Below are 27153 nucleotides of genomic sequence, written 5' to 3'. Positions count from 1 at the left end.
TTTTATTTTGCTCAATTTAGTTCAATTTTTAGGATTTAGGTTAAACTATTAGTGAAAGAGTGAGATTTGGTAGGTTATGTTGTGGAGCTGTTCATTGACCTAAGCCCAAAAATTGTTGACATCCTGTTTTTTGTGCAATTTAAATTTTTTTGATGACGTAAAAAGCTGTGCTATGAAGTGGGAGAAATCATACCAAGCTTTTGCGCTGAGGACAAAATTCAAATCACGATTTCTTAAGATGTTTGTCGCTAAAAAAAAATCAAAAGCCGATTGTTTCACAGCAAAAAAATTGTGAAAAAAAAAAATGGCTTCTGTAGATAAGGAAAGTGGATGGTGAGGAACATTAGAGAAAGACTCCAATTTAAGAACAATAGAAAAGATAATTGAATAAGAGTAAAAATTCATAAAGAAACAATAGGGAGCAAGAGACATCTATGGAGGTCTCATGGATACGTTGTCCAATCCAAAACAACTCGATAGAACTTTAAGAAGATGATCAAGATGCTGTAGAAGATGAACAAATTTGAAGGAAATTATAAATAGGCTAATTGCCATAAATTATTTGGATTTGATTGATTTTCTATACAATTTTATTTAATACTTTTTACTCATACTTCTACTGCTAACTGGCATTTTTTGGTTCAACAGTCACTCTGCGCTTAATTCCTGTATTAATAGCCCTCATTATCGTCATCATCATCACTATGATTAAACTTTAAAGGAAGGTGCCAGGGCTGTTCCTTGCTGTGGGCGTATAGGGACACCCATTTCCGGTCTTATAATATCTCCCTCATCTGTATAATTACAGAAGATTTATATACGCTGATATAGATCGCCTAAACTAACAATTCTCTCTCTTATTAATCACAGAAACTTTTTTATTATTGAAAATATTGTTAGGTCACCTAATTATTTTGCCTCTGATATTGGATGAAAGTTCGAAACCGGCCGCGGATGCAATAAAGATGCGTGGTATGACCCGGATAAAGGTCATCGAAACTCTTTTAGCGGTTGTAATTCATAGAGCTATTAAATTCATAGTTTGCAAGCTTTTTTCCTCACCCCATCATCTTATATCAATTATATATATTTTTAATTTCTCATATATACCAAGAGGCAGATAATAATGTACTATCTCCAATATATAGAGCTAATACATTATTGTAGAAAACATTTTAATTCAATTTATTTATATTTTACTCATAAATTTTATTAATCAATATTTCTTAAATTTTTATTTTTATTTATAAATGCACTTTATCATTATTTGATTTTTTTTTTAAATTTTAATTGCACATTGCTTTTGGGATAATGCCCATTGCTTCATTGCACGTTCGTGGAAGTGACAGACATTTGACAGACTGCCAGAATGAAATCTCAAATCTCATTCTGTGTTCTAGGTGAAGAGTTACCTCCAAATTCATTTTAAAATTCGATATTATTTTTTCCCTAGAAAAAGTTAAAAGCTTGGTCTCAGTATATTGCACGTTTCTAAAACTAATATAATATTTATAAGTGTGAAATAACACTTTCCAAAATTCTACGAGTTAGAAGAGGAATTTCAGTCCGGAAAAAGTGTGACTGCCCGGAAAATAACTTAATAAGTTTTATGTAATTATCAAGGCAGTCTACAAAAACCATCAAATTGGACGATTTAAATATAATTTATATCTTAAAAGGCGTTTATATTACAACATATTGCCATTATAAAATATTACAAAAAATTCAAGGCAATATGTTACCTAATTTTCAACAAGAGTAGGCGAAATTCTATAATTTATTCTTCAATTAGAATATTTATAAGTTATTTAGCCATAAAACGAAGTTTTATTAAATATATGTATATTTTTTTTATATTGGGTGCTCTAATTATATTCCCTAAGATTAATGAATTCTTCGTTGCTCAGGTCTTCAATTAGTTGCAAGATAATTGGCCAATTTAAACGGTTCGTGTTTATAAATAATGGTGGAATTCATTAGAAGTGAAAATATGACAGTCAATTGCCACGTAAATTAATTTCATCCACAAAACTGTATTTTATTATTTTTATTATTTTTAATTGATCATTAGAACTAATCCAGAGATGGGTACTAATTAAAAATACAATTTAATCATAAATTTAATTTAATCAGAATCAAATCGGCGAAACTAATCGTACTTTTGATCATATTGAACTCAATTTCAAATTTATTCGTTAATCAAATTGATTTAATCACTCACTATATGTCTTTTCAACTAATGGTTCAGACCACGTTTTGGCGAGGCTTTTGAGTATCTCCAACAAAAATTTTTTGATTAAGTTGGACTTCACAAGCATTACGATTCACTAAACCAAGATAGGTCCGCCCTTACACTCACATTTAACCGTGGTGGTGGCTCACTATACCTACATAGAACCAACTTATATTCTCATTTTATGAGGGGTTAAATCAGGTTTTCTTAATTTCCATTTAGATATTTTAAGGTTTTACTACCGCTAAGTATTTGCTTATTAAATTTCTAACCAAACTTCCAAGAAGAAAGAAAATCAATACGCAATTGCAATTTTTAGAACAGGCTTTTTCTGTAATTTACTATGAATTTGCCAAAAGGATTCATTTGAAGCTGATCTAATGGCGTACTTAAGCTTAAATTCATTTTGGCGTGTCATTTTTTCTTAATTAATGGTTAGGTTCAGAGGGATTGTGTTGTATTCTATCAACATTATTATTAAATAGATCTTTTTTTTATGCAGTACTAAGTTACAATAAAATTCAATTATATTCGTAAATTAAGGTAATAAAAAATCATGTGAGTGTTCATACGAGATTCTTTTTAATGAAAAAGTGAAGTAAAATTGTCGAATATTGGCAAAAACGATCTTAACTTAATAAAAAATTTCTTGAAAATAATTTTATTTTTGAATAATTTATTAGCATTTTCTCTCAATATCTATGTAAGATTAATGTTATTTCTTAAAATCACAAAAAAAAGTTAATAAAATATGAGAAAATAACAAAAGATTTATAAAAATAAGTGAAAGTATTGAAGCACCATTGTTAATACGCTTTGACCAGCCCATAACTGGTTTCCATTGGGCGGGGCGTGATTACACTAGAGGTGGGCGTGACCCGCCCACTGTCTGCAACCACACTGCATTGTGATTGGCCAATACTTTAACGGCTATAATTTTAATGAAATAACTAATTTAAAAATGTTTTTCCAACATTTCTCCCATAGGTATTTGATAAACTTTCGAATTAAGCAAGAAAAAAAAATCTCTTTAAAAATATGATAAATAATATTTCTTTTGGAATAATACCTAATGTTTTACACAATTATCGTTAATAGAAACAAAAATCTTGAGAATTGGTATTGTTTAATCGTGAAATAGAGAAAAGAGGAATGGGCTTTAAAGCCGCCATTAAATGGGCTGTAAGCTTAGTTTACACTCCATCCCGTGGAGAAATCTAGCGGCAATTTCTGTAAACATAAATGCAGTTTTTACATTTAAAACCATGTTGACGACTCACTAGACTTATATGAGACTATTTTACATTCATATTCAACTTATTTTTTGAGTTTACTCACATAAGGGTACATTACTGTAATTCTCACTTTATGTTACATTGACCCAACCTTGGATTGACTAAAGTAGTTTTATTGTAACCTTTTTTTTCATCTTTTTGAACCGACTTGGTATCTCAATGCGGATAGAGAGGATGTGTTCTATTCCTCATTTATCAATGTTTCCTCTGTGCTGGTATTAGTTAAAAGTATTAATTGTTACTCCTCCAGTAACAATCTATTATAAATATTTGTTTTACAGATTTTAATGACAAAAATCTTATTGAACATGGTGCCTCCCACCAATTAATTGTTCCAGTGATATGTCAATAGAACCGTCATCATAATTTTTCCTAAGTCCGGGGATAGCGATAATCCTCAAGCACTCTCCTCGTCAATATGTTGAAGATATGGACAATGGGAGTCAACCTCACAATTTTTGGGGAGAGTCTTTGGGAATAGAAAGGGAACAATAGTTAGGAAGAAGATATTTCAAAAGTTTTTCCTGATAGGTCCAATCACTTTCTACACTTGATGGCACTCATATTGGTATAATGAAGGTGCCCAGTTCAAGATAGATATAGATGAGGCATTAGATTGTTAGAAAGAAGGTGCCGAGTTTAAAGTGATAATGTTGATAAATTAATTAATAAATTTAATTATTAATGAAATAGGAATTGTGTACGTGAGTAACATTCGAGATTTGTTAAAAATTAGGTTAGCGAAAGTACTACATTACTAAATAAATATCGTAGTTTGTCAGTGATTTTTATTGCACAGAAGAGGTACTACTTGTTTCACACCTGACGTCCGATTTTTCAATAAAATTTATTACATTATTACTGGTGTTTAAGTGCATAATTGATAGCTGTGGGAAAAATAATTAAAAATCTAAAATACTATTATAAATTACGTTACCTACTTGAACTTGAGAATCGTAGTAAATTTTAAAAATACATTTTTAATGCTATTTTTGGATAATTTCATAATTATTTATAACCAAATATCTCTTACATGTTTACAACATAATATTTCAAAAAAAAAAAAAAGTTAACAAAAATATGTACATTTGCCAAGGTATTTGTATTTAAAGAAAAAAATTGTTTAACTAATTAATGGAGATTGTGCCAAATACGAACATCTAGTGGCTGAACCAAAGAGATATGGATCGTCTCTTTAGAGTTTAATGCATAATATGTTAGTACTTGAAACTAACGCCGCACTATTTTCAGCGTTACTGGCATTTTTGTTTGTTTTTGTTTACCCCACCTGGTGATAGTTATATATTACTATTTGGTATTTAGTTTACCAAGAGTTTTTCTTGCTACAAAGAGCTATGTGCCATCATTATTCATGTCAACTTTCTTTCTGTTACAGAATTTTCGTGAATAGAAGTTTACACTTGGAGAATATCAAGTTCTATGGCTTCGATATGGATTACACTCTGGCTGGTAAGGTTTCTGTTTATTTTATAATTGATCCAATTTAACAGTTTCATTCTAATCGCTTATCTTAATGGTAAGGAAAATATTACCGTCTTGTCAAACTTCAGTTTTTATCAGAAATATCCCGAGTGGTTTTTATCACAAAGTTTGTATGTTTTGCGCCAGATAACTCTGGCTCAGAAATGAAATTTCGTGAGATGCTCAAATTTTATTATTTTTCGTTTGAGCACTTCTAAGGAGTGAGACACATCTTTCTAAAGTACCCTTTGAAAGTAAAGTTACTCTCCTTTTAACTTCTTCTGCCTTGCCCAAAGTGTTTCCCATTTCCTTCTTCCTTCTATCTCGCAGTCAAAACCTGCCATTAGGCATTCTATATTCGATGACCTATTGCTAGTATTGCACCTACGGACATCTATGTTTACGTCACTAATTGCTTACTCATTGTGATGGTTCACTTATCTACTTCGTTCTTGACTAAATGGAATAAATAAGTAAAGTAGTTTTATTCGTATTGACCTGCAAAACTATTCTAAAAAGTAGGTGCAGCTCACAAATTAAAATTACGACGTAAAAACAACTGAACATAAAAATGAACATTTTATTAAATTATTAAATAAACAAATAAAATAGACATTCTTCCACTTGGTGCAGTCATGGAATTCAAAAATAATTTAATTTTTAATTTATTTATATCTGTTATGTAAGCTAAATATTATTTTTAAAATAAAGATAAGCGTAAGATACTACTGAAAGCTTTGTAAGGCAACTATCTCTGTTTGTGAGAGAATCTTCCGGAAGGAAATACCTCTACATTAGTCAGCTAGAAAGAGAAAACATCTCTTATCCACCATTGAATATGTTCGGTCAAACATTAAATGAATCTGATAATTAATTGATCAAATTAATCAAAAATAAATTTATAATTCCCATAAATTTGTATATTACTTAAACTATTTTTCGATTTTTGCCTTGAAACTTTTGAATACTAATAATAATTTTTTCTTTCAGAGTATAAATCGCCACATTATGAAAGACTTGGATTTAACTTAGTAAAGGAAAGACTGGTTGCCATGGGATATCCCCAAGAAATTTTAGAATTTGAATATGATCCTTCATTTCCAGTGAGGTTAGTTCTTTTTTTTTTTTATTGTTTAATAGTCATTTAATTTCATTTTATTATGGTTAAGATACATAATCATTCATTCAATAAATAGATGACTTAAATCGAATTCTGTTCATTAAGGACATATTATCTCGTACAATATAGGGTCACATTAGGTGAATGTTAACACAGAGAACCTTCTAATAGAGATAGACTTCCATCTTTAGAGAAATTGGGTTGTGATTTGAAATAATTGGGCAGACTGGCTAAGGCAGCTGTTATCTGATATAATCTGTACCTAATGGTTGTAATCTCAGGGCGCTATTTCAGCTTGCTGAATTTAAAAAAGGAAATTTTACAAAATGCAGCTGAGGTTGGACTTGTTTAGATTGCTAAATGCAATCATACGATGATTTATCAACTTAATTTTTATAAAAATCAATCTTAACTTTACATTCTATCAGCTGCAATCAACTTATTACAGATCTTCTACACTCTCATTTTATGCAGCCATTGAAGTGCCGATTTATAGTAATTTACCTTAGTAAATAGTGGATATTTTTTTACTTGATGCAAATTCCCACAGGTTCGGTTGAAGTATCCAGAACTATCAAAAAGTGTATTATTAGGCTTAAGCTTAGAATACCTAAACAGTTAGGACAGAAGACACACCAACCTTTCTTGTTAAAAGTGCAAAAACCATAATAATTGTTAAGTATAAGCCCTGAAGATAACCTAGTCCCTAGGTCGAAAGATTGGCAAAACTTAAATAAAATTATGACTGAGATTGGCAAAAATCTCTCTTTCTTTTCTAAAAAATTAAGACAATGTCAGTCAAGGTTGTTTTTTAATGAATCAACACTGTCGATAGCGAGATAAAATTGGATCTAATAAACTTGAAAAATTGTTTCTTTTTACACATCCCATTATTTTGAAGGAAAACCAAGAAAAATATGGCTTCAATCTCGAGTTCTTCCAAAACGTGCTGAGTAAATAATCACAAATTGTGATCATTGTTGTGTAGCTAGACAACATCTAATCACCAAAACGCAGAATTATTCCTAACCTAAGAAATGGCAAATACAAAATTTCTAGCTTCAAAGACAAATCCACTGCACTTAAAAATTCGATATATTTAATTTTGCTAATACTGCATATAATGAAACAATGTGTGGGGGTAAGTATGGTGTGTTAGAAAATTAGGCTAGATTAGCTGTTGGATTTGCTACATCCAACTTCTTGCATACAACAACAATCCATGGAGGTCCTATGTCTATTGCGTCATTGTTATGAATCTGGTCCACGTGTAGACATGACGTCAAGATCCACGAAGAAATGGCTAATCACTTCCTCCTAAGGATAACTAACTTCATATTATGCTAACGTTCATGGCACTTCATTAGCACTAACATGTTTACTGTATACTAATTCTCCTCTCTTCACAAAACTCTTTAAAAGTGGAATTATGCCCTCTTATTTCGTAAAATATTGCGTTGAACTTTCAAAATAAATCTTGTTTTAAATTAATAATATTCTTGTTCATTTATAATATTTATTATAATTTTTTTTTTTTTTTTTTTTTTTTTTGGCGCATCAACAGCTGAGGTCATTAGCGCCCGGAGCTTTTTCCAGTGCACTGCCGGCCTCCGGACAGTGTTCTCTCGTTACAGACAACACTGTCCATCACCGGACAGTGAGCTGTAAGAAGCTCCTAGGAAGAGAAAATCTAAGGGTCAGCTGCTGGATTCGAACCCGGGACCTCCGCGTGGGAGTCCAGTATGCTAACCTCATAGCTAATCCCTTCCCTTATTATAAATATTAATATAATATTTATTTTTCAGAGGTTTATGGTTCGATGCCTTATATGGAAATTTACTTAAAGTTGATGCTTATGGAAATATTTTGGTCTGCGTCCATGGATTTGAATTTCTCAAAAAGTAAGTACCGTGCCTTTTCATTGGCCTCTAAGGTTGTTTTTTTAAAATGATAAATTCCTCATATAATCTCATTGTTTCAAACTTATTAAAGTATTGTCAAAAGTTTACGATTCCAAATTTTTTTAGTTTTGTTTTTTTTACTGGGCATTATAATATCAAATAATAGGTAAATTTGGAAAACACAATGAATACAGAATGAATAAAGTAATCATTTGTATGAACTCTTTTAACAATAGTAACAAATTGGATTCAGTATCTGACCTCGAAAGACTGCATTGTTTTCATTCCTAAAAACTTTTCTGACAATCTAATAATGTTTTGTTTACATTATTCATTTCAGATATATATACTATTGCTGTTATCGAATTTGACAGTATAATGCATAAATTGTTTTATTTAAGTTACCAGGTATACGAGTTATATCCAAATAAGTTTTTGCAACTGGACGAATCTCGAGTGTACGTTCTAAATACATTATTCAATCTACCAGAAACATATTTGTTGGCCTGTCTAATCGACTACTTCACCAATTCACCACAATACTCGTGGTAAATAATGATTTTTTTGTATTCATTAATTTTAGTTTTTAATTTTATTTTATTTAGTTTACTTTTTTTTTTTAATTATGAGAGCGAAAGGCTGCTTAGTGGCTTACATTACAAGTTTGAACATAGGTGTCTCAAAAACAAGCTCAAAGTATGGTATACCTTTTTTGATATCATCTTTATGGTAGTCTCTGTAATTTGACATAGGTTAACTCATTTCACTACCATTCTATTTAGTGAAATGGTACTAAGGAGAAGAGGCTGCCTTATTCTTCCCCAAGAATTGCCGTAAAAATAATTTTCTGAGGTAAATGTTTAAAAAAAAAAACGTTTTGCCCAAGTGGCTAGTTTGCCAAATTTAAAGAACATTGCGCAGTAATGTAAATGTCGCAGCAAGTTTCCACTATTGCTTCAAAGTTGGTATTTCATCAACTCATTTAATCTATTTGTACTGCAAAAGGGATAGATCCATACCTATTTCATTTTAGAGGTAAGTGCCATATATTTTTCTTTCACAGAAGTGCTCTAAAAGTGATTAAATTCATATTTAATAAGGAATGGCTGTAAAATCAATTGCACTTCGACATGATACATCTTTTGTACTCCTCTCAAGTGACAAGGGTTTGTTTACGGATTGTAGGCTTGGGTAAAGTATGTGTCAGGTATATTGAACTCGTGAGGTGATGAATTAATGAATAAAGCTAAACCCAAGCTACCTCTCTGAACGCTCTTGTGTTTAACTGTGTGAATGTTAGATTGGTAGGGGTGTCAGAGTGTAAATGTCATTTTTATTATTAGACTGGTATACCCGGAGTGATATAAAGGTTTTCTTAAAAAGTGGCTAGTCCACCTTCTTCCTACAGCAAACTCTAAAATTATTTTTTACTGTTTGACCTGTTTTCAAAAAAGGGGAACAAAATGAAAAAATCTGTTCAGTAAAGTAGCATTTTCGATTTGGCCCAAATCTCGATACAAGGTTTCTATGGCGATTACAAAACGAAATATTAAATTTTAGCATGCTGCAAATGCTCTGTTTTTGAGTTATGCTAAGCACGGAAAAAAATTGCATACACATATATCGTACAGACATTTTTGTAAGGTTATTATTATTTTGTATCTAATTGTTTTTTTTTTTGGAACGTCAAACATGTATCTCTTGAGAAAAAAAAATCGAAAATCTGCAAGAATAACTTTCTCTTTTATAAGTTTCAGGAGAAAAAGTAAATTATGTTAAGGTTATTTACACTGATCTCTTTTTAAAGCAGTGATACATTTTTTTTTTCTTGTGCCTGTTATATATTCACATTTAGTTAGTTCTTCTATATCACCTTTTAAAATATTTATTCCAGGGATAAGACAGGAGTGAAATCTGGCGACTTGTTTATGTCCTTTAAATCCATATTTCAAGATGTACGCAATGCAGTAGATTGGGTCCATCTTCAGGTATTATCATAATCTTTTCTATTCTCTCTTCTGGTATTGTTTATTTATAAAAAAAAAATTAAATGTAAATTTTTACTATTTAAATTAATCAATTTTACTAATTGATTATTAGTGTTAGTAAATAGTTTTCATGACAAAATTAATTTTCCGTTAATTTAGAAATTTAGTTTTAGACAAGCATTATTTTATTTGAAAATCATTTATGACCTTATTTTTTTTAAAAGTATCTAATGTTGTTTCATTCAAAATTTATCGTTCATTTATGATATTATTATTCTGTATTTCTGCTTTTATGATTGGTAAGATAATGATTTTTTTTTTTTTTTTTCTCAAATGTTGAGGTAATTTTTTCAAGTCCAAACCCAATGGACTAATAAGGGGAATATTTTTAATTATGAAAACTTTGCTTAGTATTTGATAGTATTAAATGTTTTTCATCATGCAATAACTCAAGCTAATGGCATGAACTAAACTGTAATGATGTTCCTAGTTTACATTTTTAGAATTTAGAAACTATTTAAAAGTTGCACTCACTTTTTTAAGTGGAAGTGATGTAACATAAAAAAGCAGGATGATATTTAAACCATTTCTAGATTCAAAACAACATTTTGAATCTGTTTCTTAGAGAAGTATCATTTGTTGTAGTTTAGTTTTTGTTAGTATAGTGGAATAGATTTGTATCTTTTTAAATTGAACTTTTCAAAGTATTTTGTGAAAATTATCGCCTTGTTATTGTCAATCGTTTTTGGAGGACTTCAACTAAAGCTTTTTTTAGCACTTATAATTCTTTTTCTTCCCCTCAGCTAGCTTCTTTCTATTCATTTCTGACCTCTTCACCTATTCGATGTCATCCATCTTCTTCATGGGTTATCTTCACTCTGTTTTATTTTTTTTTTTCGTTCATTCTTTTCTTCTTTAGACACAAACAAATCATGACCACACTCTTATTCTTTCAACGCTCTTTGACTGATAGACCTGTCATAAGTAACCCTTCAATAATTGAAAATATTTTCCTTTTTAAATGTCCTACTCCACAACACAGGGAAAGAAAGCATCCTTCATGTATGAACCTAAACATTTTAATGCCTCTACTGTTTTTAACTTCTTCCCGGCCACTTTTAAATCTTCTCCCTTTTTTTTGGCACTGCCTAAAATTCTGTTTTTTCATAATTTATCTTCATTTCCAAGTGTGTGTGTTTCCAAAAAAAGTTGCATTTATCTAAACCTATTGGGATTGAGTGAAGTTTGCCTTGGATAGTCAACAACTGATTAACTTGAGCTTCAGAGAGTGGTAGGGTTTTATTGTGGTAAACAACGAAACGTACCCAGCTGAAACTTCCTAACTTCCATTTTTATCAATTCTAAACGAAATGAAGAAATTGTAATGAATGGACATGGAGAAACAATGACAGTTCTAGGGCTCTGTTTATTCATAAGACGTTTTCTGCTTAATTAGTTAATCTCTATTCACGATTTAAATGATTTTTATGACCAGTTGGTTAATTAGACGTTTCATTTCTTGCAACTTATACAACTAATTTATCTTTGGAACAAGCTGCAGTAATGCAAAGTTGAAAAAGATATTGATGTAGACTCTTCATTTGAGCCCCTTGCAGACATGTGTCTGTATCCATATCAATATTTTTGCAAGCAGTCTTAATTTATGTAATTGTATATTGTGCTTCATTTGCTTTCCTCTTTCGAATGATGCAGGGTTTGTGTTAAGTATTTTAGACGTAATTTTGTTGCATATGAAAATCCACAGCTAGAAATAAATCCTATAAAACCAAATACTGCTAAATCCCCAGAATACATTTAAAATTGTGCAAATCCAGTTATTTTCTTACACGTATTTTTATTTTATTTTGAATTGAATTAAAAAATAAATAATTGTGTGTACAATAAGAAAATCATATTTATTATTGGATTGGATTTAAGATCGATATTAAAAATTTAAGAAAATAATAAAAATTTATGAGGGGAATAGTATTTTCACAAAGAAATAAAAAGCATTTTAGTTTTTAATGTATTTTTAACAGAATATAAAAACTTCACTAATTATGAAAAAATATTAAATATTATTTTTGAATAATTAAAAAACAAAAACAAAAACCAGATATTCAACAGAGATAGCTGATAATGAGCATTTAAGTAAAATTCTGTTCAGATCATTTTTTGAGTTCAGGTTAAGCACAGACCTCAGATAAGTTAAGGCAGAGCACAAGCTCCTTGATTAAAAACTTTGTATTATTAAAAAGCATACTTTAATAACCTTACGAAATGTAACTTCACTGTAGTTTTAAAAATAGGGGATCAAATTGTATGTAATAGATTCAGCCAGTTACTCTAGTTTTCGCGAATAGTAATTATAATTAGCATGGAGTAGTATTTCTATTGGTATTTGTAGAAAGAAAAGACCTTTATCACTCAAATCGCTTACTGTTCGTCATTTAGGGTAAAAAAGTAAGAATGAGTTTATGTAGGGTATTTTTAATAGTTCTGGTAAGATATTAATATGAGTTAATGAAATTTGTCGTTGTTTTTCTTTTTTACTTAATGGTTTTCAGTTAGAACTGTTTTTACTTTATTTATTCAGTAATTTATATGACTGGTAATCTCATATTTTGTATAAAACTATTTGCCAATTCTAATGAAAAATTATTAATATCAACATTCCATTGTATTCAACGAAATTTTAAATTCACGTCGTTAAATTCAGCAAATATGTATGATTATTATTACTATTTTTGGGGGGAGACTAAGCCCTATGATAACCTAATATACTCTGAGCCCTTATGGCTACCTTAAAGGAATAAATACAACACAAACCAAGTCTAGGGCAGCAATTCGATGACAAAAACAATTATAAATAATTGTAGGAGGTAACTATTAAAGCTATTATAAAAAGGGTGTATGTGTATATGGTTTGTCTACTTCATTCATTCATTGAATTCATTTTTATTCATTGATTGAACTGTCTTAAACATGAAGAAAATTTGTCCAAGAAAAGCTTACAGGGAAAGTAATGTCTTTTAAATTGTTTTAACTCAACGATTCTTCAACAAAAGAAAATTAATTTATCGAATTCTTCTGGGCAATGAAAAATAATGTTTACTTTAATCTCTCCTAAATCGCTATTTTGAAATTCCGTGGTAGGTAATGCAAGTACAGCAAGGATATGATTTGAACCGTTATTCTTGAAGACAGTATAAATCCATTTTTGGCAAAAAAAATTTAAAATAGTTTTTGTACAAAATTTAAGAATATATTTTTGTTAATTTAAAGTTAAGATTTATCATTTTTATTGATTATTAGTTTTTAGAGTTTTATTTCATTTATTTTTTTAGTTTAAGGCATAAAAATTGAATTTATATCTCTTGTAAAAATAGCGGCTCATTTCTGTGTTTGTTTTTGCTGTAAAGTGCACAGGAGAAAATTTTATCTGACCAATTTTAACTGGTTTTATTTATTATTATCTTATGGAAAAACTCATCCCCAGGTATTATGTATTAGTTTCCAAAAATGAGTCATCATGCTGAATAAGATGTTTTTGTTAAAACTTCAAAAAATCAATCAAAAAAATAATTTGAGTATGAGGTTGTGAAATATTTAAATCAAAACAAAACAAAAAAAAAGAAATTGTTTTGCTTCTTCTTTGGTAGAGTCATGTTTCTGTTGGGTAGATGTATGTGATATAATTGAAGTGGCATCATCGTTCGTGCTTGCATCAGCGTTCACAGTGTGCTTGGTGGGCATGGCCTCCAGGTGGCATGTGTGTGGCCCCGGGGCATCCCCTGGCTGTGAGCCCAACGACCTACTACTCTCAAGTGTGACTTCTGCGTCACTTTGATCTAACTCATATGGTATGATATACATCATATATTATGTCAAGTAAAAGAAACTAAAATAGAAAAGATTTTCAATTCACAGTTTATTTTATTTTAATTTTTTACTTTATTCTTCAATTGCAGGAACTAAAAATGACCTTCTCTTCCTAATAGTATTTAATAAATTCGTTAAAGTAGCTCTTTAATTCAACTAAAATTTACCAATATAAAATTCGATTCAGGTTATTTCCTTAAATTTTTAGATTTCAAATTTCGCTCGTTAGTGCAGTATTTATTTTATTTTGAAAGAAGTACATTGGATTCAATTTTTGTATGTGGTGTTGTAAGGTTTTGTCAATGAGAAATGATTGAGCTTAATACGAACTACAAATATAGACAAATTTTAATGCATTGTCAAAACATTTATACTAAAACATGACCAACCTTGAATTAATGTAATCTGTAACATATATTTTGCACAAAAAGTTAAGAAATGTTTATTTAGCTAAAGCTCATTAAAATTTAACTCTCTTCTCTGTTAAAGCACCCCAGAAGAAACAGCATTGTTCATTATTGAATAAAAAGATGTTTAGGTTTACTTTTCTTCCGTTCAATTTGTTCTTTTAAAGGTTCTGCATTTTTATTGTTTCATTTGGATTTCGCAGCCTGAGGAAAGTTTAATGCTAACCATTTTGGGAACCTCAAAAGAATGTAGTAATTAGACAAACTATCTGTGGAAATGATTCTGTCGTAGTTATCTAAATTTGTGTTGTGATAGGCTTCAGAAGGTATTTGTTTTTAAAATTTAAAGTTCTTCTATAAATAAATATTTTCCTCATCAATCATTTTTCTTGAAAAGGATTATTTTTATGGATCAGATTAGAAATGAATGCAACGATTTTATAGCACTCAACATCATAATCTCAACCAGCAAAATATAATATAATTTTGGTATTTGAGGTGTATCCAACGCAGCACCCTATTATTTTGAACATTCAATTTTTACAACTGATTGATTACATTTTTGGAAAGTTTTTATTCTTTTCAAACCTAAACTAAATATTCTCTTTTTTTTAGCAAACTGTGGGATTATTTGGGTTTAAAATTTCGAACTAGAGATTTTTCACATTTTTTTTTCCGTCCTTTCATTTCTTAAGGACAAATGGAACTCTGCCTCTACTAGAAGTGAATTCCTACTTATTATTGATTTTATGTTTGGAAAACTTTTGCAGTCCGCATTGGTTTTTTTATTTGGCTTCAAATTGTTTATATTTTGTTATATTATTTTTTTAACGAATAATAACCCATTTTATAGTTTTCACTGCTGATAAAAGCCTAATTTCGAAGAATAAATTTCTTAGTTATTTCCTAAGTATGTCATTTATTAATTATTACTGGAACTTGAGAATAAATGATCACTTCCAGTTGATAGTTTTAATTTTAAAACAAAAATTGCATAACCTTATCCCAAGATAACACAATTTATTTGTCTTGTGTCCTACAATGGTGGAGGATCTGACTTTATAACTTTTGTATGATGTTATTTGTATGAAAGATAGTTTTATTTAGTTAATATTGCTTTCATATTAAATATAAAGAATAAATCTTCAGTGTTGATAAGTGATGATTATATTCTTCACTTTAATTTAATAATAAGATTGTAGAGAACTGATCATTTTTCTGTGACTCATTAATCCAAGAGAAAGAAAGATAATATAATGGCTTTTATACTTGCAATTTGTGTTACAATATAGGAGTATTAACATTTAAGGGTATTTATAACTATAAGGTAAATAATTTTGCAAACTATTTTTTATGTCTCCCAGTTATGTATGTAAATAATTATCAGTTTCTATAATGTGTTCCAAAGCCTTAAACCTTAAAGACCTAGTCTGTAGGTTGAAAGTTTGGCGTAATTACAAATTAAAAAAAATTATATCTGATATTGGTCGTAATCTTTCTCCCCCTTGGATTAGTATTAGATATTTAAGTATTATATCTTACGCATTGCATTCTTTTGACACTTTTTTATTTTACGTTTAAAAAAAAAGGTTTTAACCAATTTTAATTCGTACATTTATTTTAAGTAATGAATTAAAAATGTATTTAGTCGAAATCTCAATAAAAATCGCTTTTATAAATATGCTTAATAATAATATTCAAATTGTTTGAGAAAATTAATTTATCTCTCGATTTGGTTACAGGGTGATCTGAAATCGATGACCATAAAGAATTTGGATGAATATGTTAAAAAAGATGAACGTTTGCCAATGTTTCTTACAAGAATCAGAGAAAGTGGTGCAAAAGTGTTTTTGCTTACAAATTCTGATTATTGTTTTACGGATAAGATAATGACTTACCTATTTGATTTCCCCCACGGAGCAAGGGTAAGTTCAAATATTACTTAATATTTTTAGTACTTAATGGGTTACAGTTTTACCATACTTAAATGTGTTTTTGTTTCTGACCCGTAGCCTGATGAACCACATAGAAATTGGAAAACCTACTTTGATATTATTGTCGTGGATGCTAGAAAGCCATTATTCTTTGGTGAAGGTACTCTGATGAGACAGGTAGACACATCCACTGGTTCCTTGAAGATAGGCTCCCACACTGGACCATTACAAAAAGAACAAGTCTACTCTGGAGGTATGTTTAATAAAATATTATTTTTTAAAAAACTGGTACCTTGAACAGTGCATTAAATTTTGCCTTACAATTTTTACAGGTTCATGCGATGTATTTACAAAACTTATTGGTGCTAAGGGAAAAGATGTACTATACATTGGTGACCATATATTCGGTGATATTCTGAAATCAAAGAAAATTCGGGGCTGGAGAACATTTTTAATAGTGCCTGAACTGGTCCAAGAACTTCATGTTTGGACGGACAAATGTCAGCTCTTCACGGAACTACAAGCTCTGGATGTTATGTTGGGCGAGATGTATAAGTAAGCATTTTAAAAACTTATGAACTACTATTGAAATTTTTAGAATTAAAAAGGCAAATCACGATCTTGAAGATCGTAATTAGTTCTTGATTAATGGGGCATATTCTTTGAAAATAACATCATTTTGGTACAGTGACAGTAGTTTTGAGTGCTTTGTCTGTGGTTTGTGTGAACGCTCTTCCTCAAAAAGGATAAATTGCAGGTTGCTGAAATCTATAATTTTGTTTGTTCATTTCAAAGGAACCTCACTGTAACTCAGTTAAAAAATATTATAATTGTCATCAAGCTTAAGCCCTAGAGATGTAGACCTAGTTTCTAGATCAAAAGCTTGGCAAAAAATGATATAAAATTATGACTGAATTTCGCAAAATTTGTTCTTTTTGGATTAAATGATTCAGTCACCAAAAACAATGTACAATATTCCACAATTTCTAATGAATTTTAATGTTTTTAGAAATTTGGATTCAAGCACAAAAGAAAAACCGGACATTTCTAAACTTCGTGCCGGCATCAGAGAGGTTACCCATAAAATGGATCTAGCTTACGGCATGATGGGCAGTCTGTTTAGGTCAGGTTCCAGGCAGACGTTTTTCTCTTCACAAGTCGTACGCTACGCCGATTTGTATGCTGCCACCTTCCTCAATCTCATATACTACCCTTTCAGCTACATGTTCAGAGCTCCGGCCATGCTTGTAAGTATACTTTCACTTGCTTTTAGTAAGTTTTCGAAGATTTAAAAACAGCTTTGACTTATTTCTTCAAACTTATTATTATTTACTCACATAATTATTGTTTTTGTTGGTACTGGGCACGGAACCAGCTTCCCAAGGCTCTGCAGACCGATTCCCTTGAAAAGTCTATTAAATGAAACCTCCCGCCTTTATTAGTCTAGGGTTCTAACCAATAGTCGTTTTTGCGGCTAGGTCTCCTGTAGTCTTAACATGTTATATAATTCAGTTATTTTTGTCCCATTAATTAATACCTCTTCACTTTTGCACCTAGATGCCGCACGAATCTACTGTAGCTCATGAGCAAAGGTTTGTGATGGACAGTCCAATGATTTCCAGGTCAAGAACTTATAACATCTTTGAAGATGAAAAACAACCTATTAAGGATAATAAGGTAAGAGTAGTTTTTAGTAATAATAATATAAGAGTGCAAATTGGGTTGAGCTAAGAAGTGTAGTTTTTCTGTCAACGCTACCTAAAAAATAAAAATAAATCTTGCATATCTTGTCAGTAATTCGTTGATATTCTTTAATTCCTTGGCAAAGAGAAAAGTTTTGTATCATTTCACCAGCACCAACGGGCGAGTTGGGTTGGACTGGACACTGGTTCTTGTCGGTCATTCCTAGAAAACATATGAAACTTATCGAGCCGAGCAATCATATCGATTTCAATTTTCCCTGTGGAAGTGTTTGCCTTATGTTTCTATTTGTGAAACACAATGGAATTTCTGTACGGAATTGTTTATTCTACATTCCCCTCATACCTTGCAAAACATTCATCTTCCTGGAAGACCAGCGTCCATTCCTAGTGTTTTTTTTATTGTATTTTATATTTCTTTCCTTTTAGCCTCGATGTTGTTCTTGATTATGTTAAACAAGTTAGTCCTTTTACAAGTTTGTTGTTACTATTTCGTAAGGCAGTCACAGTTAAGAATTTTCTTACTGATCTAGATTCTAAAACACAATTGTCAGCCAAAAATGAATGAATGCTATTCAGCTTTCCCCGTAGCCCCAGCACAAGTCACCGATTCTTATCCACAAATGTGAACTATGTATATCTGGGGTAGTACAAGTTTAAGTTACAATAAAAATACTTTCAATTTCATCAATTTAAATAGAATGTGTTCATAATTGTGGGAAAAAAGACAATAAAAATTTTATGTCAGAAGTTTTCATGAAGGCTTATAAATAAAATTATCAGTCTTTGTTTAAAATTTTATGAGAAAGTAAAGCATTAAACTTGCGCTGAGCTAAGAATTATCAGATGATTAAGGGTAGACAATCTTTAAAATGATTTAACGACTTTGAAAGCAAAAAAAATAATAGATACGCATGAATCAGTTATCTTTTTCGGAGAAATCAATTGCCGTGATAAAGGAATCAAAATGATGAATTTCTTCTCCATGTTCCATTGCCAGTCATACCAATTTATGGGACTGTTTGAGCAGTTCTGTGACTCTGCTGGAAGTTAAATTTGCAGATCCATTGATTTCTATATATCGGATTTGACAGATCAGTTTCACCATAATATAAATAGGAAAGAATTAAGCAAACTATATTATTTACTTAAGTTATTTATTTATTTAACTAGATATTGGAACGCAGCAACAGTCAGGTACCACACACACGTCCAATTACTCCAAGAAGTGTTACACATAACCATGATGAAGATTACAGTGATGAAGAAAGTGACAGAAATTCTGGCGAAGAAAAGGTTAACTAAAAAATAAAAAAATATTCAAATAAAGTTTTTTGTTTTTTAATACAAATTTGTTATCTGATAGTGTTTAAACAACGCAAATTTAAACTTTACGACAGCACGAATTATTATTTTTTATTAATATAATATATATATATATATTTATCTTCTATAAAATAGAAAGATACAATAGAAAAGTTATGTTTATTTTATTTGTATTTTTGAATAACACATATTGCCTTTATTCGCCATTAGCTATTAGGTTTTTAATAAATAAGGCGCGCGATATATTTGTACAGTTTTTTATATTATGAGAGTTTTTGTTGTTTCTTTTTCAAGTTTTAAACATTAATTATTAATATATGTTGTAAGTAGTGATTTTATATATTAAATTTAACGTCCATTGGAAGCGACGTTGCGTTTTCGACTCTATAAGCGTTGGAGTTAACGTAATTTTCTCGGCGACAAGCCAATTGAGCGCCCTGGGACAGGATTAGCCCTCTTAGACGACAGTGCTGGACTTCGGATTTGCTTACACTAACTTTTTTTTGTTTACATTTCCTAAATATAATAATAAAGTTCTTCCTGCTAGTTATGAGCTAAACATCGCCCAAATAACACAGTCAACTAAAACATAAGGTGCAACAGATTATTCGTAGTTGCCCCACAACTGTTTAATGTTACGTTTTCACAATTAACTTCGTTGCTCGGTTTGATGGGTTTTAAAGGCTATATTTGTGTCATTTAAGTCACATGCAAGAAAACTTTGATTAGTGAAATAATAAGTATTATAAAATCTTGTTTTACTAATCGAATTTTAAAATTAACAATTTGAAAATTATATTATATTGAAAACAATTGTCTTCTACAAAATTTATGGAGACAGATATTCGTGTCCGAAACAAAAAGCAAATTACGCCTCGACAGCCAAGAGAAGGTTTATAGCGCCTTGTCAGGTGAAAACAGCGACCTAGATCGGTACATTCGCTTCAAATCCTGCAATAGTTGTTTCCAGATGCACAAATCAAACTCGCTTGTACACTTTACTAGCTTCCAGTGAACGTGAGGCTTTGAGATAAAGAAAACCTATCAAGTAACAAACAGATTTTTGACATTAAAAAATAAAATATTCCTATTAATTTTTGACATTCCTATCTATAGCTGGCCACTTTTTAATCGAGTGTTAATCTGCGTATTAAATATCTATTCTTTTTGTTTCAAATCAATCATTATTTTTAAATGACAAATATATTTGTATATAATCAACGCTCAAATTATAGCGATCAATCCTATCGTAATTTGTTCTCTTTATTAGTAATAATAATGAAAAGAAGTAAAGTTTGAAAATATGTTCACTCAGTCGCATGTAAAGGGAATCAGAGAAACAAATAATTGTATACGCAAAGGAAGTCTTCCTTTTATATTAAAAATTATTAACATTTATAAGAAAATAATTAGGTTTAAATAATATGACAATTAATAATTAAAAGTTACCCAATTTGTATAATTAATATTAATATATACGCACATGTGGAGTTTGTAAAAAAAAAGGTAAATAAAAGTAAAAAAAAAAATTACAATGCATTTATGGACAAAAAAAAAAGCAATATAGATATTTTTTAAAAAATCATAAGAGAAGATGTTCTAAATATTTTTCAAATTCCTCATCTCTAGATGGTTCCTCGGTTTCTTCTACCGGTGCTTTCCAAATATTACTATCTCCTTCAGCTGCCTCTTCTTCGCAATTACTGATATTTTCATTAGGAATGTTTGTTTCGTCAAATATTATTTCCGATCTACCAGTACTATTACTATCAACTGAAAATATGGATTCTCCCCCTAGCTGTTGATTACCAACTTTCTTCACGTGTTTCAATCTTTTAATTTCTTTTCTTTTATGTTTGTAGTTAAGTTTCTTTGAACAAGAGTCACAAAGTCCTGAAAATTGAAGAATATTTTTTTGCAAGGGAAAATAAGCTGACACAAAATAACCCAAGGTAAATAATTAGTTAACCATTAAATTTCTTTGAAATCCTGATTGTTAAGGGAACAATGGCCAAAGGGATTAAACTTGAATCGTAGATCAATTAAGAATATTTGAAAATAATGAGTGAATCTTAATATAGGTATCATTTAGTAAGAATTGCTATTACTTGTAATACTTACTTAGTTTTACTAAAGCATTTTTTTTTTCTCCATGCTCTATGTAACCAAAATTTGCTTCCCAACTTTTGAGATCATCCTTTTCTAGGCAAACTTTATTACCACATATAAACTGACCTTTACCCGTGACAAGTTCGTTCTCTGTTTGCCATCGCATAGCAAACTGTAATTAAATCGGTAAAAATTAATTCATGGCATTTAATTAGAAAAAATCTAATTTCTAATCTTCTCTGAGGAAAAACAGTTTTTGAAACCACCTTCCTGCCTCAATAGCTTTGACCTACATGCCTGTAAAATCAGATATTTTTGTCATTATTGTTCCTAATGTTGCAAGAAAATAAAACCAAATTATGTTTTTAAGATAGTTTTTATAAAAGTAAATTTCTACATCAGCTTGATATTCTTCTAAAATTAGCTGAAGACTGGAGTGTTACGGATCAGTAAGTATATTAAAATGGCACTAACACTGGTAAAAGAAAAAAAAATTCTGCTTAATCTGCTCTGGAAATTCTTAACCATAATTATTATCATTCAGAGGAAATTTCAAAAATTGAAATAAAACTATCGAACATGTTGTACCTTCAGATAATCAGTCGCATTAAAATTAAAATAGTTTCAAAAAGCATTTCTATGCCAAAATATTCAAGATAAGCCAGCGAATTTCACAAGTAAAAAGGTTATCATCTTAAGAGCAGAACTTAGGATTTAAGTACTAGGGAATTTCAATGATTTCACAGTCATAGTTTGTTTCATTTTCTAGAATACAAATTTTTTTGTATTCAAACTCAACATAAATTCCTCTTAAGATAAAAGAAAATGTGTAACCAGTCAGAAGGAAAAGTCTTTAGCGTGCACAACTTGATTTGGGTGGGTTATGGGTCTGTTTTATGCTAGAATATCCGCAGGACGCCAATATCCCTGAAGATGTGTCCAGTCCACTTTTTTTGTGAAAACAATAGAGGAAGAGGTTCGTTGATAGTTTATCTTATAACATTAGATGCCTCAGCAAACCAACAAATCTGCAGAATTGTCAGGCTCCTGTTTAGAGCGAGCTCTTTCAAGATCGTAAGGTGAAGCAGTCTTTTTGGAACAATCCCAATATGAGATGTCATGACATTGCACGCATCAGTCCTTGTTCATCGAAGGGTAAAAAATAAAAAGGAATTTACTGAATACTAAAAAATAAAGTTTCATTTACCTACCTACCATGTTTTCTTTGTACCTGCTTAAATCTGCAATACAAAATTCCTTATATAATTTATCATAATATTTTCTAGCGAGTCGTTCCTCCCATGTGGTAGGTTGTTCATCATCTTCCCAGATAAATTTATGATTTTCCCGAATTACGTCAATATCAGTTTTATCCTTTGATCTAGAAGATTTTCAGGATCAAAATATTACCAGGAGGAAGGTTAAAACAACCGAAATCTTAATAGATTAATTTGTTTACACTTACGTATCTCTTTTCAGAAAATTGGTTGATCCTTTTCTATTAAGAACGTATGTGTTTATTAGATGCTTATGAAGTTCATATGGATTTAACGTTAGGTATCTATGAGAATAATTCATTCTGTTGTTTGAATAGAATGGAGAATTCAATATTAAAACAAGTTCTCTTTCATCAAAGCCATGTTTTTACAGTATTTCACGTTAAGGAGAAACAACGATTTAATTTATTCTACACGACAAAAAAATCTTTTTCTAAAAATAAACATAGTGCTCAGAAATCCATAACGCGTTGCATAATAAAGATTATATAACCAGAAACTTACCTTCCGGCAGATCAATACTGATATTGTAACCTGCTCTCAGTTAGTATTAGTAGTTGTCATATTGACTGCCAAATTTCATACAAGGAATACTCTGCCCTTCTTGCGTAACTATCAGATAATAGTAAGTATTTTGAATATTAGTTCCTTTTTTTACTTTCATGAAGTTGTTATGTATAGGAAATAACCAGAAATTTATAAATTGGCTAAAGAAACTAACCTAATACACAATCTGTTAACAGATATGCCTGGTATATTGAAGACGGATAATATCGATCCTCTAGATGCTTTAGAAGCTCAGATTGAAGAATTGGAAAGAAGAATTATTGGTAATGTTCAGATCAGTGAGAAAGATGCACCAATTGCCGATTCACTTGTACACAGTAACAATGCAGTGATAAATGCAGTTTCCAATTATGAATCCATCAAGACAATATTCGATAGGATAACCATTTTAGGTAAATTTTTGGATCCAACATATGAAGATTCATTAGCTGATAATGTAACAAAAACTAAAATGGTATTAGAATCAGAATCAGAACTACGTTTATTGCTTTCTCAGTTGACAAAACTGAACGAAATGAATAATTCACTTAGTGGTGAACCTTTTAAAAATATACCATCGCTAACTGAACAATTGAGAAAAGTATCAGAAGCAGCTATAAAAACACAAGAAGAATGCAGTCAAATTGAAAGAAATGCAAAAAGTTTGATGGAGAATTACAGCCTAGTTTTGAGAACCATGAATCGTTCGCTGTTACTGTTTGATGCTGTCCTTTCAGACATTGAAGAAAATGTTAAGGTGAAAAAAAACATTGATGAATAATCCAATCTACATTAGGATTTGTATAATATGTGGTATTTAATTTATTTTCTTCTAGTTAAGTGTTAAGATTAGTCTTATACGTTATAGCTTATAGAAATTCAAGTTGTAAATAGCCACATTATGTAGAATATTGCTTCATTTTAATAGCTATTTTAGCAATTCTCAGAATAAAGTATCGACTTTTTTAGAAAGTAATTTATCAAGGTAGCTTTCAACTTCACATTCAATATATTTAATAGACATATCAATTTTTACCTAACATACTCAGGTTTTTGTAGATTTTAGGACAGGTTTTAACAAAATTGAATTATTAAAAAGAGAAACACAAAGAAAAGAGAAATTCCTTAAAAAGGTGAAATTTACTAAACATCTTAAGTGCATCAAGAATGAGAAAGGAATATTAATTAAGTCATTTATAAACACTTTATTTTTGTATTTATATTAAATGCATAATATGCTGCTTTTAAATGTATATATATAATTTTTTAGGATTTAAAAAAATTATATGTTAAGAATTTGCTGATGTACGAATAATTAATTGCCCGAAATTGTATTTGTAAATTGTATTTAATCAATCATTTTGTGTTTATAAACTTATGACCTTATTTCGTTAATGAATTATTTTTCCTTAAATTATTACTGATTACACTAATAAGAAGTTAGGAAAATTAAGAAACAATGATCTAATAAGAAATTATTGCAAAAGGTGAGAACTTCTTAACATAACATTTTAAAAGATCATAAATCAATAAATCAACCAAAGACAAAAGCTTCAACCAACCAGGTAAAATTAAAGTAATTTCGTAGTAGGTACTGCTGCCTGGTAGCCATTTCTTAGAACTAACGTTCATTTCATTTATAAATCCTTGTTTTTTCTCTTTTATTTTGCATCGTAACGTTTTTTTAATTTAAAAGTATGATTGTTAGATGGTATTATACTAGTATTAATTGATTTTGATGGAAGAAAGCTGAAATAAATTACGTAATGCTTATATTAAGGCATAAACACGAATCTTCCTTCTCGATGAATCCGTTGTAATGACCAGCTATAAGTTAATTTGTGTCGCGCAGGGCGGGAGGGTGGGGCGAATTCATTTCTTGTTTTTTTTTATCATTATTTCATTTTCAATATTAAGATTTTTTTCTTCATGTATTTTTCTTTTTTTACTTATATCATTCTGTGAATAATTCTTAAAGACCGTTATTACCAATCACGTTCAGTCTCATTTTAATTGTTCCTGAGAATTAATTTTTTGTTTTTTTTTTCTCAATTCATTTTCAATATTATGATTTTTTTCTTCGTGTATTTTTTTTTGACATATTCTGTATTTGTTTAACAAGATTGACTCCATTGTAACGACATCTTGTCTTTTCTATAAATACTTGATTTTTTTGTGATAATTATTTGGAGTATTTAAAAAACCTTACTAGTAAGTAGACTTTATTACTACATATATTGATCTGGCTTGCGCATACGCCTTGCACAGTGGCGCAGGTTCGGTAGCACTTTACTCTTAGGGTGCCACCCTCATACTGAACTGAGATGTTAACATTTTATACGATATGTAGTAAGTGCCTCTAGTGGCATTTTTAAGAACTATCTTTTTAATCAATTCCCAGTTAGTGCTGCTACCTATGGCACTTTTATAAACTAATTTTCTCAACACATTTAAATCTTTATTATAGTTCTGACGAATGTCGCTAGATAGCATAGGCATGCACTTTTCTAGCATATTCACCCCATTTAATTTGAATTTTTTTTATTTACACTATATCTTTAGTAGACAAGTTTGATGTTTAGTTCTAACAAACGTCGCTAGATAGCATAGGCATGCACTTTTCTAGCAAATTCACCCATTTAATTAAAACTATTTTTTAATTTACACTACTAAATCTTCTAAGTTGAATCAGGGAGTTTTATGTTTAAATTTTGATTTTAAGTTCTTTTTTACATTATTTTTAAGAATACTTCCAAGATATTATATTAAATAATGTACATCGAATAAGATATTTTATCTTTATATGTTAAAAATGTGGACAAGATTTCTTTCAACACATAAGCTTATACTTACCAACTAACTTATATGATGAATCAGAGTAAGTAGACAAGAAAAAATCCAAATTTCTACAAATAAATATTTATTGATACAATAGAAAAAAAAATCTTTCACTAATCGTGACTATTTGCACTTTTTTATTTCAAACTTTTATACAATATGTACTATATTTAATGTTTTTTTGTTATTATAACTTATTAAACATTTCACACACAAAAGTAGGCTTGACACATTGATCAATACAACGAATCAATCATTAATTTTATTTCTCCATTTATGTTAATAATCTAAATTCGAAAACTTCCGACTAATTATCAAATAAACAAACAAAAAATGTCTCTCCTTCACCATAAAATCTGAAGGGAGTTGCTTATTTATTTTTTAAATCTAAAAACAGATGTAAGGCCCCTTCAGATATTAAATATATATTTTATGTTTATCTTTAATTTACGATATAACAATATTTATATCTGGTGTACTTTAATTACATTTACACTCATTAAAAACAAGAAACCTATATGAATTACAGAAAAACACAAATTATATTTCTTGACACATATATACATACATAAACTGTGAAACATTTTGCATTCAAGGCGAAAAGAACGAATTGTAAAAACAATTACAGTAAATAAAAGTTTTAGATTACTACAATTTGCTTATATAGTAATGAAAATAAATTATAAAAAGAAAATAATGCTATAAAATAGTGTATGTCAATTATTTTTCCGCCAAATAAAACAAAAAAATAGATTTTACGTTTTATCTAAAGCTGTAACATCAATGAATGAATCCCAGCCTATATTAAAATACACAATTTGAAAAATTGAGCCAGCTTATTCAATTAAAATTAATCTTGTTTTCTTAAAGGTAATTACTGAATTAATATAAAGAACGTTTTAGGTTTAAAAACACTGAAAATTATATAAATAAAAAACACTTATAAAAAGAACTTACATAATTTACAAAGTAAAAACAAAATAAATTAATATAATTCTAAATCTAAACTTCCAATATTCTCACTTATAGCGGCATAACTCTCATTTTAAAATCAAATCCACACTTCTGTTGCAAGATCTAGAAAATAATTCTTTAAACATAAAAATTTGTATAGT

General features: G+C 29.8%; 3 protein-coding genes across 9 annotated transcripts in view; 2 read left to right on the top strand and 1 right to left on the bottom strand.

Moving 5' to 3' along the window:
• Nt5b (5' nucleotidase B) overlaps window positions 1-20196 on the top strand; it is a 57279-nt gene extending 37083 nt beyond the window's left edge. For 5 of the 6 annotated variants that reach the window (XM_074142389.1, XM_074142387.1, XM_074142386.1 and 2 more), the window contains 11 exons: window positions 4925-4998; window positions 6001-6118; window positions 7936-8031; window positions 8433-8579; window positions 9926-10019; window positions 16051-16233; window positions 16321-16495; window positions 16575-16797; window positions 17252-17489; window positions 17800-17919; window positions 19116-20196. In XM_074142389.1, the coding sequence (XP_073998490.1) occupies window positions 4925-4998; window positions 6001-6118; window positions 7936-8031; window positions 8433-8579; window positions 9926-10019; window positions 16051-16233; window positions 16321-16495; window positions 16575-16797; window positions 17252-17489; window positions 17800-17919; window positions 19116-19247 (1600 nt within the window). In that variant the 3' untranslated portion in view covers window positions 19248-20196. The remainder of the gene's footprint in view (window positions 1-4924; window positions 4999-6000; window positions 6119-7935; window positions 8032-8432; window positions 8580-9925; window positions 10020-16050; window positions 16234-16320; window positions 16496-16574; window positions 16798-17251; window positions 17490-17799; window positions 17920-19115) is intronic. The other variant, XM_074142385.1, reaches the window with a different exon arrangement.
• Window positions 20197-20615: 419 nt separating this feature from the next.
• Window positions 20616-22977, bottom strand: LOC141461381 (protein FRA10AC1 homolog). The gene is made up of 4 exons (XM_074142393.1): window positions 22843-22977; window positions 22593-22758; window positions 21390-21549; window positions 20616-21161 (listed from the first exon to the last, which is right to left on the bottom strand). The coding sequence occupies exons 1-4, from the start codon at window positions 22953-22955 to the stop codon at window positions 20851-20853; spliced, it is 750 nt and encodes a 249-aa protein (XP_073998494.1). The 5' UTR covers window positions 22956-22977; the 3' UTR covers window positions 20616-20850.
• Window positions 21090-24586, top strand: DCTN3-p24 (Dynactin 3, p24 subunit). Of its 2 annotated transcripts, none has more exons than XM_074142395.1 (2): window positions 21090-21220; window positions 23398-24586. In XM_074142395.1, the coding sequence occupies exon 2, from the start codon at window positions 23400-23402 to the stop codon at window positions 23979-23981; it is 582 nt and encodes a 193-aa protein (XP_073998496.1). In that variant the 5' UTR covers window positions 21090-21220; window positions 23398-23399; the 3' UTR covers window positions 23982-24586. The 2 variants fall into 2 exon arrangements, with proteins under 2 accessions (XP_073998496.1, XP_073998495.1); XM_074142394.1 differs by lacking the exon at window positions 21090-21220 and adding an exon at window positions 23140-23279.
• The last annotated feature ends 2567 nt before the right edge of the window (window positions 24587-27153 follow it).

Source organism: Rhodnius prolixus, unplaced genomic scaffold (genome assembly GCF_049639745.1).
Source record: "Rhodnius prolixus isolate KJV_2025 unplaced genomic scaffold, Rpr scaffold_6, whole genome shotgun sequence".
Classification (NCBI taxonomy): Eukaryota; Metazoa; Arthropoda; class Insecta; order Hemiptera; family Reduviidae; genus Rhodnius; species Rhodnius prolixus.
The sequence above is the reverse complement of the archived record's forward strand: the minus strand, read 5'-3'. Positions and strand labels throughout refer to the sequence as shown.